The sequence below is a fragment of the Callionymus lyra genome, chromosome 17 (assembly GCF_982586985.1).
Source record: "Callionymus lyra chromosome 17, fCalLyr1.hap1.1, whole genome shotgun sequence".
NCBI lineage: Eukaryota > Metazoa > Chordata > Actinopteri > Syngnathiformes > Callionymidae > Callionymus > Callionymus lyra.
Window position 1 is genome coordinate 15,744,956 of NC_141834.1, and position 15,041 is coordinate 15,759,996.

Genomic DNA, 15,041 nt, shown 5'->3' on the forward strand with positions numbered 1-15,041 from the left:
CTAACAAAATTTGAGTTCTAACACACTTGATCTAATAAGGGACTAATGAACAGCAGGGCGGCGATGTTTACCCCGAAATCCAAGTGCTTTTACTGCATCATAAAGTATCAACAATCACATACTCTACGCCATGTCCACCATGTCATAATCCACTCAGACCGACTCCACTTCTGTCATTTATTGGCTGCTGCAATTTGTTTTGCTGTAATTTTAGCCAATTACATTCTGCGTTTAACAGCTGCGTTTTGTCAGATTCCTTATGAAGCTTTAGTAGGAGCTGACATCATGGGTATTTGGCGTGTGTACACGTGTGTGTGTGTGTTAAAAAACGTCTGGCGTTGGATTGACTAATAGATGTAAACGATGGAATTCTGCCAAAGTGTTACAAGTTATTTAAGAGAGCTGTCATAAATGTTTAAAATGATAAACAGACTGATGCAGTGAGTGAAACAGCTGCTCAGAGTACGATGAGGTGAAGTAGCTATCTTAGCATCAAGAAGCTAGCAATGCTACGATTATTTTTTAAATAGTTCTTAATCAAACAGCGTAAATATTTTTTCTTAAATATCCAGTGAACAAACTACAGTATATTAGTCGTCCATTCTCTGATATATCACTTTGTCGTCTGTACTTTCAAAGTTAAAGCTTAAGTACTTGTACTTGTTTATTAAAAAAAAACATACAACACAACTAACAATCACGTTAGCTGGCAACCTAGCAACATTTTGAGTGCTATTGAGTTGGTAGTTTATTTCAAACCATTCCGGTAACCAGTAAAATTACCCACAAAAAAATATGAATAAATCTTTGAGTTTTTTTTAAAGACTAATACATTACAATTAATAGGTTGTTGAATTTGTCGTAAGACTTGTTCAAAAGTTTGATTGTACGTTCATCTTATTCTAAATCATTATTTATCATCTTTCACAATTTATCTGGACATAAATGTAAACATTTTATGCAATCATTAGCTTTCTCTGCTATTATTCTTTACAAGTATAGCCTTCAGGTTAGCATCATAATTATTACTTTATTTATTTATTCATGGTGCTAATATGTTGAGCTCCAAGTGTTCTTTATAATTTGACTAAAACTACTTGTAATTGACTGAAAAGTACGTCTACGTCAATGCACGCCATGATATAAATAATAATGTTAAATAAAAAAACAAACCTGGATACATAAATTGCTTTTTTTTTTTTCTTCTAACTAAGATTTTCATTGTATTACTTGTATGAAATTGTTTAGCTTGATGATGTTATTATGAAAATAAAGCAAGTATTTCGACCAAACTAGATACGATTGTAAATAACTTAATTCAAACAATCATAAGTCTGTTTAAAGATAAAGAAATAAAGGTTTCCGATTAAGCTAGCTTGTCAGAGCACGAGTATTTGTTTGACTCTGTACAGTTTTTTCAAAACATTGCTCGAGGTTATCATCATAAAAAAGAATGATTTGAATTTAAATAGCATCATTTTGTCTAGACATTGACAGCTAAACACATTCATTCAAGATATAATTATGTCGAACCGCAACTCGCCCCAGAGTGTGATTGAGTTTAACAACCAAAACATTTCTATCATCTCACACTCTCTACTGTCACAGTTGTAGTCGTCAATCATTCATTCTCTGCTCTGACCATTCAGAAGCAGTACGGGCGGCAATTGTGTCGCTGCTTTTTTTTTTTAAACTTTCAGGCAGTTGAATTTCCGACCAAATGGTCCCCAAGTTCAAAGCGTTTATACCAGACACGCAAATTGCCCTTTAGGTTGTCGACACGTTGGTGTTAATAGCCTCAACAAGGCAGCACAAGTTTGTTCCTATGGTCTCGTTTCTACACAAGCAAACCACATAGAAACATTAAAAGGTATTCGATGACAACAAGAGTAAATATTGCAAACAAAATATATTAAAAAAAACAGTTTTATGGAGCAGCAATAATAAAAAGAAGTTGCAGTAAGCTTTGTTGTGCTACTTAGCTCTTGCTAACGACAACTAATCTCCGATCTGTTCGCTAACTGTTTGTTTATTTTGTTTTCGTGTACCCCTAGCGATGCACACGAAAATATATGGCTAGGTCAGTTTTCTTCTGTCCCTTTTGGCAAAGTATAGCAATATAGCTAAGGATCCGAGAAGAAACGACCTGAAACAATCAGTGGAAACCAACATTACAATATTGTAAATTAACATTGCCTGTCATCAGCATACAGTACAATATCCCTTAGCTTCTTAATCTCTTCTTGACAGTTTTATTGTCCCTCAAAATGATTTAAAAGAATACATTTTATTTAATATTTTTAAATATATTTTTTAAAATAAGATGGCATAATTTTATTCAAGATTTTATTGAATTTTCTCTTTATATACCTGAGTTTTTTTAATGGTTTCCCCCCATTTTAAGGCGTATTCCTTTTGACGTGACAGTCCCTCATTCACTAAAAGTGGTGTTGCATTCAGGGACAGTAGGTGAAACCAAGTGAAGAAATTAAGCCACCAAGAAACCATTCAAGTTCTACTCTAACTTAAGACAAAGTGGAAAATACACTTGCCCAAGAAATTGACCAAAAAATTGAAAAACAAAAACAATATGTAGCCAAGAGAATGTCGGAACAAGTGAAGAAAACTCCCAATGAACTCTGGGAACGTTTCAAGGACCTGACGCCTTTAAAGTGACCCATAAAAAGGGATTAAAAAAGTTATGTTGCATCTAATCACAGCCTGTCGACAACACGATGTGAATTAACAAACTAAAACATTTATTATTAAACTAATATTAATCAATTGATCTCTGGTTTTTGCACCAAATTTGGGTCAAATCCAAACAAAACAATGAGTTGGTCCTGAACTGAACAATTACTTTTATTCCCTCTGACTTCACCTGACTTTTAATGTCACAGCAGGTTCGGATGAGCAAACGAAACTCAAATCGTCATGGGAACACATATCAGAATGTGACACAGATGTGTTTGGGGTTGTTTTTTTTCGCGATAAAACCCGGCGGATGTAGGAGTGCTGGGTAATGAGGGACGGCTACTTAATGACCAGTCCTAAATTGCAAGGTTCCAGCTCCTTAAGTGGATCCAGGGGCAGTTAAAGGAGGGATTTTATGTGCCGGAGTGAACGGCCGGCGAGGTGGTGGAGCGCAGATGCATCTGCAAATGACCCGCTGTAATGAGTACCCGGGCGCTGATGCTGTGTGTTTAGCTTAAATAAGGGTCATTTTCCTGCTGCATACATTAAGAGCCAGAGTACTTATTATAACACGCCCACCTGAATACATGAAAGAGCCACTCTCCTATCAACACCTATTAAACAGGGCCAGATGCAACGCTCGGGAAAACGACTCAGGGGAGAGAAATCCAAAATAGAAAACCTGCATTTTATCATCACATCTGCATGACACACATCGAAAGGAGGGAAAACCAAGCCAAACATCGTTGTGTCTTCATGTGTTTATTAACATCTGCGGCTGGTTTTCTCCGACGAATAATTGATGATAGATCACTTCTGTACATTTTTTAAGTGTCACATCTGTTCCACCTCTTGAACCGGTCGAATTAAGGGGAGTCGCTTTTTCCTGTTGGTTGGATCGTCGACGCGATAACAAACATGTGCAAATAGATGCAGTCTCCCATGTCAGTGTGTCTAATGGAGGGGCTCCCGGGGGTCCCCCCCCCCCTCTGACATGTAGAAAAAAAAGTTCTGCTGGTATGTTCTGTTAAACTATTTCCTTTTTCTTCCTCAAGCCTGAAGATGGATGTGTGTGCGGCGGTGAGCGGCGTCGCCATCCCCAGCTCAGTGGGTAAGAAAACACGATGGCTTTGTTGTTCAAATCATTTGAGATCAGATCAGTGCGAGCCGCAGACGACGTGTCAAATTCATGCTGACCGATTAAATAAATCATGCGAACGAAAAGGAAATGGATTCAGTGTGTGTCAATATTTTTTTGATCTGCTTCAGACCTGAGAGCTGATCTCCATCTGGATTGGTCGAAAAGCAGCAGAGGAGGCGGAGTCAGACGAGTTTTGTTCCTGGAGACCGAACAGCCGAATCACACCGGGATCCTTAAACTGGGTCATAGTCGACCTCGGGCTTGCCTGAGCTACTGGATTTACCTGAGAGTGAGCGACTCGCACACAACACCGGCCACCAGTTGACATTATAATAAATGTAACTTTTGATGCAGGAAGAGGACGAGTTCCGGGATAAGTTGACTCCCATTTCATTGGCTCTTAACTACAGTCTGGCCACGCCCACCAAGGGGGAGACACTCCCACCTGTCCTCAACTACTTTAGCAGCACGTTCGTGCAGGAACACGTGAGTATATCCTCGGTAACATCCTACTTCTGACACCTCAACAGGGAAGTCCTTCCTGCTGGAAAATTTATTTTGATATTTGCTCCTTTCAGTTGTAGTTATTTGAAAACTTGCATATTTATAAGTTAATTATAATTATGAAGCACCATCCATGAGACCGAAAGTCTGCAGGCTTGACTCCACCACAGCATGTCATGTAATAATTGTATTCTAATTAAAAAAGATCAGCTACAATCTACATCTTACAATATTTAACTTATTTTTTAAATAAGAAAAAAATAAAACACCATTATAAATGATGCGAACTGTTTAATGCCCCCCTTTTTCTAGGGAACACTTTGATGTTTGCTTTCTTTAGTCGTCGTCATTTGAAAACTCAACACGAACATAGTTAATTAACACACAAGTCAATTATAATTATAAAGCACCAGCCATGAGACCAAAAGTCTGCAGGCCTGACTCCACCAGAGTGTGTCATACGACAAAACAAAAACGTAATTTTGGTCTAATAGAAATGTCTGAATAAAATCAGCTACTATGATGTTTTGGCTTCATAGATGTAAGACACAATGGCAGGAATCTCAGCAAAAGACTTCTAAAGCCGGACGAGAAATTCCTCACCCAAAAAAAAGTTTAACAAAAACAAAAGTTATGTTCTTACAAGGTTAGATTAAAAAAAGCATTCCAGCAAGTCCATTGCTTTTGGTCTTTTTAAGTCCATTACTACTCTCTTCGTTGTAGAAGATTGTATTTGAATGTCTTTAATTATTGGATCCGTTTGATGTGTTTTTCTTTCGTCAACTGAAAGTCGACTTTGATTAGCATTTACACAGATAAAGCGTAGTCTTGTAACCATAGGAACGGACATTTTATTTAAACAAACTCAGCAGAAATTGGCAACGAAAGGCGGTGAAAAAAAGAACAGATGTTTTTTGTGAACGTAAACGATACTCGCTTTCGAACGGCCTATTTTCGGTTTGATCATAAGGATGACGTCCAAGCGCTCGTTCCCTGACATTCTTCTCCCTCCTCTCAGGCCTACATTCTGCTCAACTGTGGTGACGACAACATTTGCATCCCGGACCTCCAGCTGTCTGCCAGCATGTAAGAGTCGCCCGACCACGTCCTCTGACCTAAACCTGTAAACATCCAACCCAATCACACACACACACACACACACGGACACACAACAAATGCACGGCAACCAGATCTGCTATCCCTCACTCGATGAGAAAACCTGAGACTTTGTAGTTTAATTTTCCTGCATGTGTGTGTGTGTGTGTGTGTGTGTGTGTGTGTGTGTGTGTGTGTGTGTGTGTCAGCTTGTTCCCAATAGTGTTTCCAGCTGCACGATATCACCATGGCAGCCTTGTGCAAACATCCTGTCACTCTCATCTGACTGACACACACACACACACACACACACCAAGGTCAAGGATGCATTCCATGCTGCTGCAGGAATTACATTTCAATACCTCTGCCAAGGAGGTCAGGCAGAAAATTACTCGATCGTATTTTCAGATAATGTCGACAAGGGGACGCGGAACACGATTTTATTTGAGATCAGATTTAAGATTTAAAGGTCATTCATTTGTATGGCTTTTAACTGCTGTCGCTCCTTACAATTTGCTAGTTAATACTTCTGAAATACATATATATATATACCATATATATATGATGTTATACCTGTGATTTCCCCTTTTTTTATACAATTTCCTTATAGATTAATTAAATAAATATGTATGTATAATATATGATTTTTACTGTCAAGGAACTCAAAAAGGAATGAAAAAAATTAAACTTACAATGTGACTGTGATGGATGGATGGATGGATGGATGGATGGATGGATGGGTGGAGGGAGGGAGGGAGGGAGGGAGGGAGGGAGGGAGGGATGGATGGATGGATGGATGGATGGATGGATGGATGGATGGATGGATGGATGGATGGATGGATGGATGGATTAAATAAATAATAAATAACATTTTAATTTTAAGAGGTCATATTATGAATGCTAAATAGTTGGTGATAAAGTAATGAAAAATATGGAATGATAAACAACAGTATAATACAGTATTATTATTATTAATATATTATATATATTTCATTTTGTAGGGCCACAGAAATAATAGCAAAGAGCCGCATTTGGCCCACATGCCAATTCGCCTATGTCCGTGCTAAGCTAACATAGCATGTAGTATCTATAAGGTCATCTATAAGGCTTATTTATTTACTTTGTGGCGTACAAATGAGCTTCTTGGCTCAGGTATGATTTAAAATTCTTACACCGTCATTCTCTCGAACCCACGCAGGGATCGATCGGAGCTCGTGATCGGAGACGACAACCTGCTCATGCTGACCATCAGCGCCGTCAACCGCGGCGAAGGCGCTTACGAGACGGAGCTGCACGCCCTCATCCCGGCGGAGGCCGACTACATCGGCGTGGAGCGACGAGTGGAGGTAAACAAACAAACAGCGGCCTGGACTCCATTACCCCCGGATTGGTAATCGGGGGGTCAGCGGGGGTTTTTTTGGTCTCATTATGGGGATGTTTAGGAGAACCTTGCAGGGGAAGTGAGCTATTCAGTGACTCCACATCCTGTTGTGTCTTTGTTTGTGTGTTGCTAGTGATGGCTGCTATCTCAGCCGCTTTATCACGAGCTGCATCAGCGGAAATGGGGTCGACTGCCGCCAGTGTTGCATGTGTGTTGACCATTATGTGTGTGTGTTTGCACTAATGAGTGTGTAATGGAGATGTTTGATTGATGAGGTTGTTACTGTCGGACCATTCATCACTCTTCCTCCCCCCCTTCAAACCCCCCTTTTGAAGGTTGTTATACTTGCCTCCCTTTTTTTTTCTTCTCGCCGCCCTCTTGACTCTATTTGTCACTTTTAAGTGCTTTATCGTGTCATCTCACACCCCTCGTCGTGTCTTTTGTGTTCTTCTTTCACAGTCTCTGTCTCAGCTCAACTGCGAGTACAAGATGGTGAACGACTCCAGGATGGTGGTGTGCGACCTGGGGAACCCCATGATGGCCGAAACGGAGGTTTGTTCCCAATCGAAAAAAATCTCTGCAACTCCTCAGCTTTAATGCTGCCTGAGTGATCGTTTTGAACGATTACAAGATCGTCACCTTGACCCGCATTCCTCCGTCTGACTCCCATGACCGTTCCTTCATGCGCCATGTGTGTGTGTTTAGGTGTGTGTCCATCCGTGGTCGGCTAACGCTCGGAGGAAGCTAAAGCTTAGCGAAAGAAAAGTTCGGTCATTTCCTACATGAAACAAAAGCGTGTTATTCTACGTCGCCCCGGCTTTAGATGTAGAATCCCGGGCTGAAGGTGTCGATGCCGCTTGAATAAATCAATTATGTGATCACGTTTCAGTTCGGGGGGGTTAGATTGTAACACTTGTGAATGTGTTGCATGCGTGTGAACGCAACCATCCAGATGAGAGTTATTAACTCACCCTCTCTTTGGAGGAATCCATGGGCTTATGTGGAACATATTGCCTCTCGCTGGTTAGTGTTCGAGTTCTCATCACTTCATGACGCAGCTGCGAGGTTCTGTGAACAGAGTGGGAGGTGGATGCCTGGAGGAAAATTAATTTTGGCCTTATTATGTGTACCCATATGTCTGCCTCTATCTCTCTGTACTTTGTTTTTCTGTCTTTGTCCTCGTTCCCAGATCAGCTGGATTCAACTCTGGCACGGAATGAACAAAACTTTAAAAAAAAATCCATTTCATACCATCTAGCTAGCGGGCAACCTGTCGGTCTACACGCCTGCTGCTATACCTTCACCATCTCTTCACTTTTGTCTCTTTGACTATGTTTGTTTTTCACTTAGTTCCCCTCAAACTTTGTTCCCAAGAACTTGCCACATCGGCCTCCTAACCTCCATAATACAGCCGACTTTGTTCCTCAGGCAGTGGTTCTTGTAAAAGGCCACCCTTGTGAAATTAACCCTAGTGCGGTCTTTTGGTCAAGGTGACCCAAAGCCTGAAAACAAATGTGCTCGAGGTATCCATTGTGATGTCTACTGGTCAAAGTTTACGACCTCCCTTGTGGCTACCATAAATACATAATATAAGCTTTGGAACGATCTTCCTCTCTCTTTGCGCTTGATGGAGTCTACTGACTCCTTTAAGAAACATCTTAAGACGTTTCTATTTGTTCAGGCTTTTCCTTGATTTTCTGGAACTCCTGTGTTGTTCTCAGTATTATCTTGATCTTTAAAGTGTATATACTTTTTTGAGTATTGTTTTGTTTGTTTAAGCGCTTTGTGACCCTGGTCTGGAAAAGCGCTATACAAATAAATATTACTTACTTACTTACTTACATATGCAACTTGGCCCAGAGGTAACACAAGGGATGCCTCAAACACATTTGTTTTCGGGCCTTCCGTTCACCCAGAGACCGCCTGGGTTAAGCTTGACACCGCTGCCGTACTATGGCAACTCGACCTTCAGATATATCGTAGGATCTTTACCTTTTGTTCCACTATATGGCATTTCAATAGATATTGCATTGCTTCTGTTATTTGGGGCTGGTTGCATTCTTTTAGAGGCCGGTTCTGGTGCTGAAAAACCAAAGGAGAATGTGCGTCACAATGTATATTTTACTCTCACTAGGCCTCGAATAAGCTATCAGGGTCCTCACCTCACAACGTAGGGGGACCCCAGGCGAGTGCCGAAACGTTGTTTTTTTTTAAGTTTGCGACCATCCTGTTTGGTTTGGTAGTCAATGAGCGACATTTAAGTAATGTTGCCCTTGAGTTAATTATATTATATTTCCCTGTACTCGCAGGCTTCAAAACTCCACTTCAATTTCGCTTGCGCGCCAAGATTAAGGACGATATTTTGTTTCAAATTTAAGTCATGCATTATCACAGCGCTAGATTAAGACACGATTCATAAAAGGGAAAACAAAAGAAAATCCCCCCTACGCCGCTTAAGGCATAGCGTAGGGGCCCAATTCACACCATAGGGGGCCCCTACACTTGCTATGATCTGAATATCGTATACAAATGTATGTGTTGAACTGGTTTCTTGGCAACAGAAGGTTCTAGACATTGATAAAACAGGTCACTGTCTCTATTTTTGTTGCAACACTTTCGTAAACAAGTTCAATTATTTCCCGAGGCTTGAAAATGACTTTTCCAGGAGTTCCTCGGAACAGTCATGATCTCTTCGACGTCGCAGAGGGAGTATTGTTCGCCTTGAAGACATCCAGACAAAATTCCTGTTTCCCCACCAGCATCATCTTGCTGGACGTGTTGGAGGAGGCAAAATCCTGCATGTCTTTGACCTGTTTATGCCTTGAAGTCCACATGCTCGAGCGCACATGCGCGACCGCACTGTCACACCGCAGCGGCGCGCCGTTGTACGCCTCGTGATCGGACTAAAGCTCCCATATGTTTCGGGTTAGTCGGAAGGACGAGGGATTTAAGCCGGAGAAAGACAACCAACTTAAACGCGGGTTTAAAGCGCGTCGTCTGGATCGTGTCAGATGCGAGATTCCCAGAGACGTCGGTGTACGTAACCCTGATCTTCTGCCCATGTACGCGCTAACGGCGGGGGGGTTTCCTGTCCGTCACTTTGATGTCCAGAACATCTTGTGTCAGCCCCCCCGATTTTTAAACTGTTCTCCTCATGTTCTCCCTCTAGATCTCCGTGGGTTTGAGGTTCTCCGTCCAGCGGCTCGAAGATGCTGGACCCAAGATAAGCTTCGAGCTGCAGATCCACAGGTGACACATCCACTCCGGCACACACTGTACTGTCTCCCACAAAACAAAGAGCGGCTTGTGTTTTTTGTCGGCGTCGTGTAAATAGAATCCCTGTCTGTCCTCGTCGCGCCGCCGGGCTGCGGTCTGATGAAAATAACCGCAGAGACAGAGCAAAAACAAAAGGAGACAAAGTCCACACAATACGTCCAGTGTTTGCTTCGGCCCTATGCTTGTTGTCAGGGTGTCGAGGACACTTGGAAAATTTGATTCATGTGATGAGTCAACATCTCGTGTCTTTTGCAGCTCCAACAAGGACAACCCCGAGAGCAACCTTGTCAGCCTCAATCTGGCCATCGTGGCTCAAGCTCAGATGAATCTGCGTGGGTAAGTGTCCGCTGTCGTCTCCAGCGTAAACCTCCTGTGTCAGATATTACTGCTCATTTAGGCTGGTTCAGATAATGTCGACAAGGGGACGCGAAACACGATTTTATTTGAGATCAGATTTAAGATTAAGATTAAGATTCATTTGTATGGCTTTTAACTGCTGTCGCTCCTTACAATTTGCTAGTTAATACTTCTGAAATACATATATATATATACCATATATATATGATGTTATACCTGTGATTTCCCCTTTTTTTTATACAATTTCCCTATAGATTCATTAAATAAATAAAGAAATATGTATGTATAATATATGATTTTTATTATCAAGGAACTCAAAAAGTTACGAAAAAAAATGGATGGATGGATGGATGGATGGATGGATGGATGGATGGATGGATGGATGGATGGATGGATGGATGGATGGGTGGATGGATGGGTGGGTGGGTGGGTGGTGGATGGATGGATGGGTGGGTGGGTGGTGGATGGATGGATGGATGGATGGATGGATGGATGGATGGATGGATGGATGGATGGATGGATGGATGGATGGATGGATGGATGGATGGATGGATTAAATAAATAACGTTTTAATTTTAAGAGGTCATATTATGAATGCTAAATAGTTGGTGATAAAGTAAGTAAGTAAGTAAGTAATATATATTTATATAAAGTAATACAAATATGGAATGATAAACAACAGTATAATACAGAATTATATATATTTTATTTGTAGGGCCGCAGAAATTATAGCAAAGAGCTGCATTTGGCCCACATGCCAATTTGCCGTGCTAAGCTAACATAGCTTTTAGTCTTGAATCAGTGACATTTTTGATTGATCTAAAAGGCTTTATTTACTTTGTGGCGTACAAATGAGCTTCTTGGCTGAGGTATGATTTAAAACTCTTACACCGTCATACTCTCGAACCCACGCATTATTGCTCATTTAGGCTGGTTCAAATATTTACACTCACCCTCAGCGGAAAATGGGGCATAAATCTGGACAAATCATATGCATGTGGGATATTTGAGAAGCTCTGGCTCTGGCGGCGGATGCCCGAATGTCCGGTGGTACGCATGCGAACACTTCAAAGAGAAGCTACACGGCAATGTTTGGGTGTGGTCGTCTGCACGCACAAACACAGAAGGGCCTCGGATTAGAGGCACGGAGCCTTTTCGATGTTTTCTCGCAATACAGGCTGTAATTAGAAAATATGAAAGCGAGGTATGTGAGGTAAATACAACATTACGTAGTGGCCCAGAAAAACACGATGACAAATTGTTCAGCGGTTGTATTATGAAACGAGGGCCTTTTGTGTTTGATCGTTTTCAGGAGGTCTTTTAAATCCAAAAATCTGTATCTTGTCTTTTGGCTCAGCTCTGTTTTTTCATTGGTACAGAGAGGACTGTCAGTACACGATCCAGGAACGCATGCGCAGACATATTTCGATCCTCCATGTTTTTACGGCAACTAAAAAATATAGCGTGGAACACGATCTGGGAAATCAACAATTCCATGTGCGCATGTGCGTTGCATTCAAAATACAAAACTTTATTTACAGCCATTGACAAAGCGTATCTTCGAGTCTCAAAGCATCAATTTTATGAAAGATAAGAGGAAAATAATTGATACAATCTACTAGTTACAACCAGGATTACTATTAATACTTTCCAGGGAAAGTTTTTGTTGGCCAGCATGTCCGTTTAGAGGAAAACATTTCACAGTTGTTTGTTTGTGTCAATTGTCCTGAAAAACGGTGGTTTATTTTGGAAGATCCCTGTTTATCACAGGCTAATTGTGTCATGTTTCAACTGATTGTACTCAAGTAGAAAAGTCCTGATGTTTAAGAGTAAATGTACACAGACTCCATTTGTTTTCCTATTTATCTTTTATAAAGTCGATGTTTTAAGACATAAATATGTGTTGCGGAGGATTTTCCAGATCCTGAACTGATATTGTACAATACTACGTTTTGTGGTCAGAATCGGTTTGCTATAAAAAACATGGCGACTCAAAACAGACCATTGGGCATATGTTCCAGGATCGTGCATTTTACCCAGTAAGTGAACTGACAAGGACATCATTACTGATGATGGTTGACAAACACTTGCTCCATCCATCAATCACCTTGACTCAGACATACTCCTCTATAAAGCAAAGATTTACATTTTATTTTATCCTATTGCAGACTGTATTTCATCTAAGAAAACTAGGGTTACTAGGGTATGAACTAGGGCTATGAAAGTGGAACCCTAAACATATCCCACACTGGGGAATATTTTCAAGTGAGAAATAAGTGTCTCAAGGTCGTTGTTAGTAGTGAAAAGTTTATAATCACTGGTAATCGTGAAGGTTCTCATCCAGGTCATGGTTATCCAAGAGGTTCAAAAGCGCGTCAACTGGACTGTGTAGAGTTTCAAGGAAGACGTTTCGTTCCTCATCTGAGGAACTTCTTCTGTTCTTCGGACAAGGAACAAAACTTTTACTCTTGGTTAATCACTGCTAACGCTAGCTAGCGGAAACTCCCGTGTTGACTAGCTACAGCGACAGGAAGTAGACCAAGCAGTTTGACTGTGAGGCAAATCCTTGTCGAGGCAAATGTGGTTGAAACTAATGTACTTCAAAGCAGAACTTCTGTACAAATTCAGACCAACTTGTGTTCGTCGGAATCCAAACTCCTGTTTTAACAACGCTGCTTTTGCCCCCCCCCCACAGGGTGTCCCACCCCTCTCAGGTGGTGCTGCCATTCCCACGCTGGGAGCCCAAAGAAAAACCTGTCAAAGAAGACGATGTGGGGCCCCAGGTTACGCACATCTACGAGGTAAACACGAGTCAGCACAAAGGAAGCCAGAACGAGGAAGTAAAGGGGTCTTCTGAGATACAGGGTTAAGGTGAAGGTCCGGGAGGGGGGGGGTCGTGTTATTGTTGCCCTCGTTGATTGGCGAAGACGATTCCTACGTCACGAAGGTTGCTCTGGAAAAACAGTAGCGCTACAAAGACTGGTCTCCGGATGATCAAAAGGTCTCCGGCTTCAGAGTAATTGCAGCTATGAAGGCGGGAAAATGAGACCCGAGTAAAACAGAAGGAAAAAGGAAATGAGGATGGGGTGGGGGGGGGGGGGTCCTCGGAGCGCTGCTTATGAGAATGTCATAAGTGATAATTGTAAAAGCAAAGAGAAGGTCAAGCAGAGGATGCGGAGGGAGATACAGGAACGTTGGTAGACAGGCAGACGTGTGCCATGTCTTTTAAGGGGCGACTGCTTCATTGAACCCGAGTGCAGCGGTGTCTGGCCGGTCCTGCAGCTGATAATGATTTTCGTTCCCAGCTGCTCTTAGTTAAGCCGGGGACAGGAGTTTTTGTTCTCGCAGAATTCCTGCCCGCCGGCTTTGGGAGCACGTCCTGTTTGGAAGACTTGGCTCAGTGTTAATGACCATGTGTGTATACGTGAGAATGTGTGTGTGTGTGTGTGATACAAGGTTGTCGTTTCAACAAAAAAAAAAAAAGCGGGATTTATTGAATTGATGGTTCATTTGTCCTCATTTCGACGGCGACCGGCAGGCCCAGGTGCCAGTAATCCCTGCGAGTCTTCACCGCATTAGCATCGTCTTGGGTAAAACAGGTGGTCTGTATCATCATCTCTTGGTTATTGTAACCTAATTATAGCCTGCGCCGCTTGAGACCCACTAATAAGAAGAAATTTAGGGGGGAGAAAAAAAACAAAACCCAGACAGGCCGATATTTTGATATGTTCCCTCTGTGCCGGCAGCTTCATAACTCCGGTCCCAGCAGCATCGGAGGAGCCGAGCTCCAGGTCGGCTGGCCGGCCCGCTTCCGTGATGAGAACCTGCTGTACGCCATGGAGATCCAAACAGATGGACCTCTTCACTGTCAGACCAACACCAGCTTAAATCCACTTGGCCTTCAGGTAACCCTTCAGAAAAAAGTTCTCTCTCTAGAGAAGAGCTTGACTTCAAGAAGCCACTTTAGATGTTCTGCATCTCAATCTTGACCAGCTTTTAAAGTAGGTGGAGAAGGTAAAATGTATGTATGAATGAATATTGGGGGATAAGATTGATCAGGCTCAGGTTCCCCACGATCCTGATAAGGCAGGGGTGGGCAATTATAATTCTTCAAGGGCCACATTAAATTCTGTGAATCTTGTTAGGGGCCGTCAAGTAAAAGACGATAAAATCCCTAAAAAAAATGTCATCATTAGGCCTTTATTAAGCATAATAAGCTGCAATTGTGTTCTTGTATAAAGGAGTTTTTTCCAAAACTTTTCTTCAATTCACTTAAAAAAAAATGTTTTGAGGAATTAATATATACCGGTACTCGAAAAATTTCACACAAGAAAAGAGAGAAAAAGTAAGTAAGTGTTATGTGTAAATGTAAATTGATAATAAATACATTTGTTAATGCATTAGAACCATTTATACATGATCATACTTTGACATTACGAGGGCCGCATAAATACAGTCACTTTGCCCAAGACCTTTTGACCTACATTTATAGGGGAATTACACCAAGAGAAAGTTTGGTCTTGAACCGTCTCTAACTCTTGTGAGGTCTCTGGGTCAAGTTGACCCGAAGCCCAAAAAAATAATGTGTTTGAG

At 41.6% G+C, this 15,041-nt stretch overlaps 1 protein-coding gene across 1 annotated transcript in view; it reads left to right on the forward strand.

Annotated features, from left to right (window-relative positions):
• itga8 (integrin, alpha 8) overlaps nucleotides 1-15,041 on the forward strand; it is a 50,721-nt gene that overhangs the window by 32,555 nt on the left and 3,125 nt on the right. The window contains exons 16-25 of the mRNA XM_087812361.1: nucleotides 3,750-3,805; nucleotides 3,964-4,124; nucleotides 4,190-4,321; nucleotides 5,358-5,425; nucleotides 6,633-6,780; nucleotides 7,275-7,367; nucleotides 9,985-10,064; nucleotides 10,347-10,427; nucleotides 13,144-13,249; nucleotides 14,195-14,353. Of these exons, the coding sequence (XP_087668487.1) occupies nucleotides 3,750-3,805; nucleotides 3,964-4,124; nucleotides 4,190-4,321; nucleotides 5,358-5,425; nucleotides 6,633-6,780; nucleotides 7,275-7,367; nucleotides 9,985-10,064; nucleotides 10,347-10,427; nucleotides 13,144-13,249; nucleotides 14,195-14,353 (1,084 nt within the window). The remainder of the gene's footprint in view (nucleotides 1-3,749; nucleotides 3,806-3,963; nucleotides 4,125-4,189; nucleotides 4,322-5,357; nucleotides 5,426-6,632; nucleotides 6,781-7,274; nucleotides 7,368-9,984; nucleotides 10,065-10,346; nucleotides 10,428-13,143; nucleotides 13,250-14,194; nucleotides 14,354-15,041) is intronic.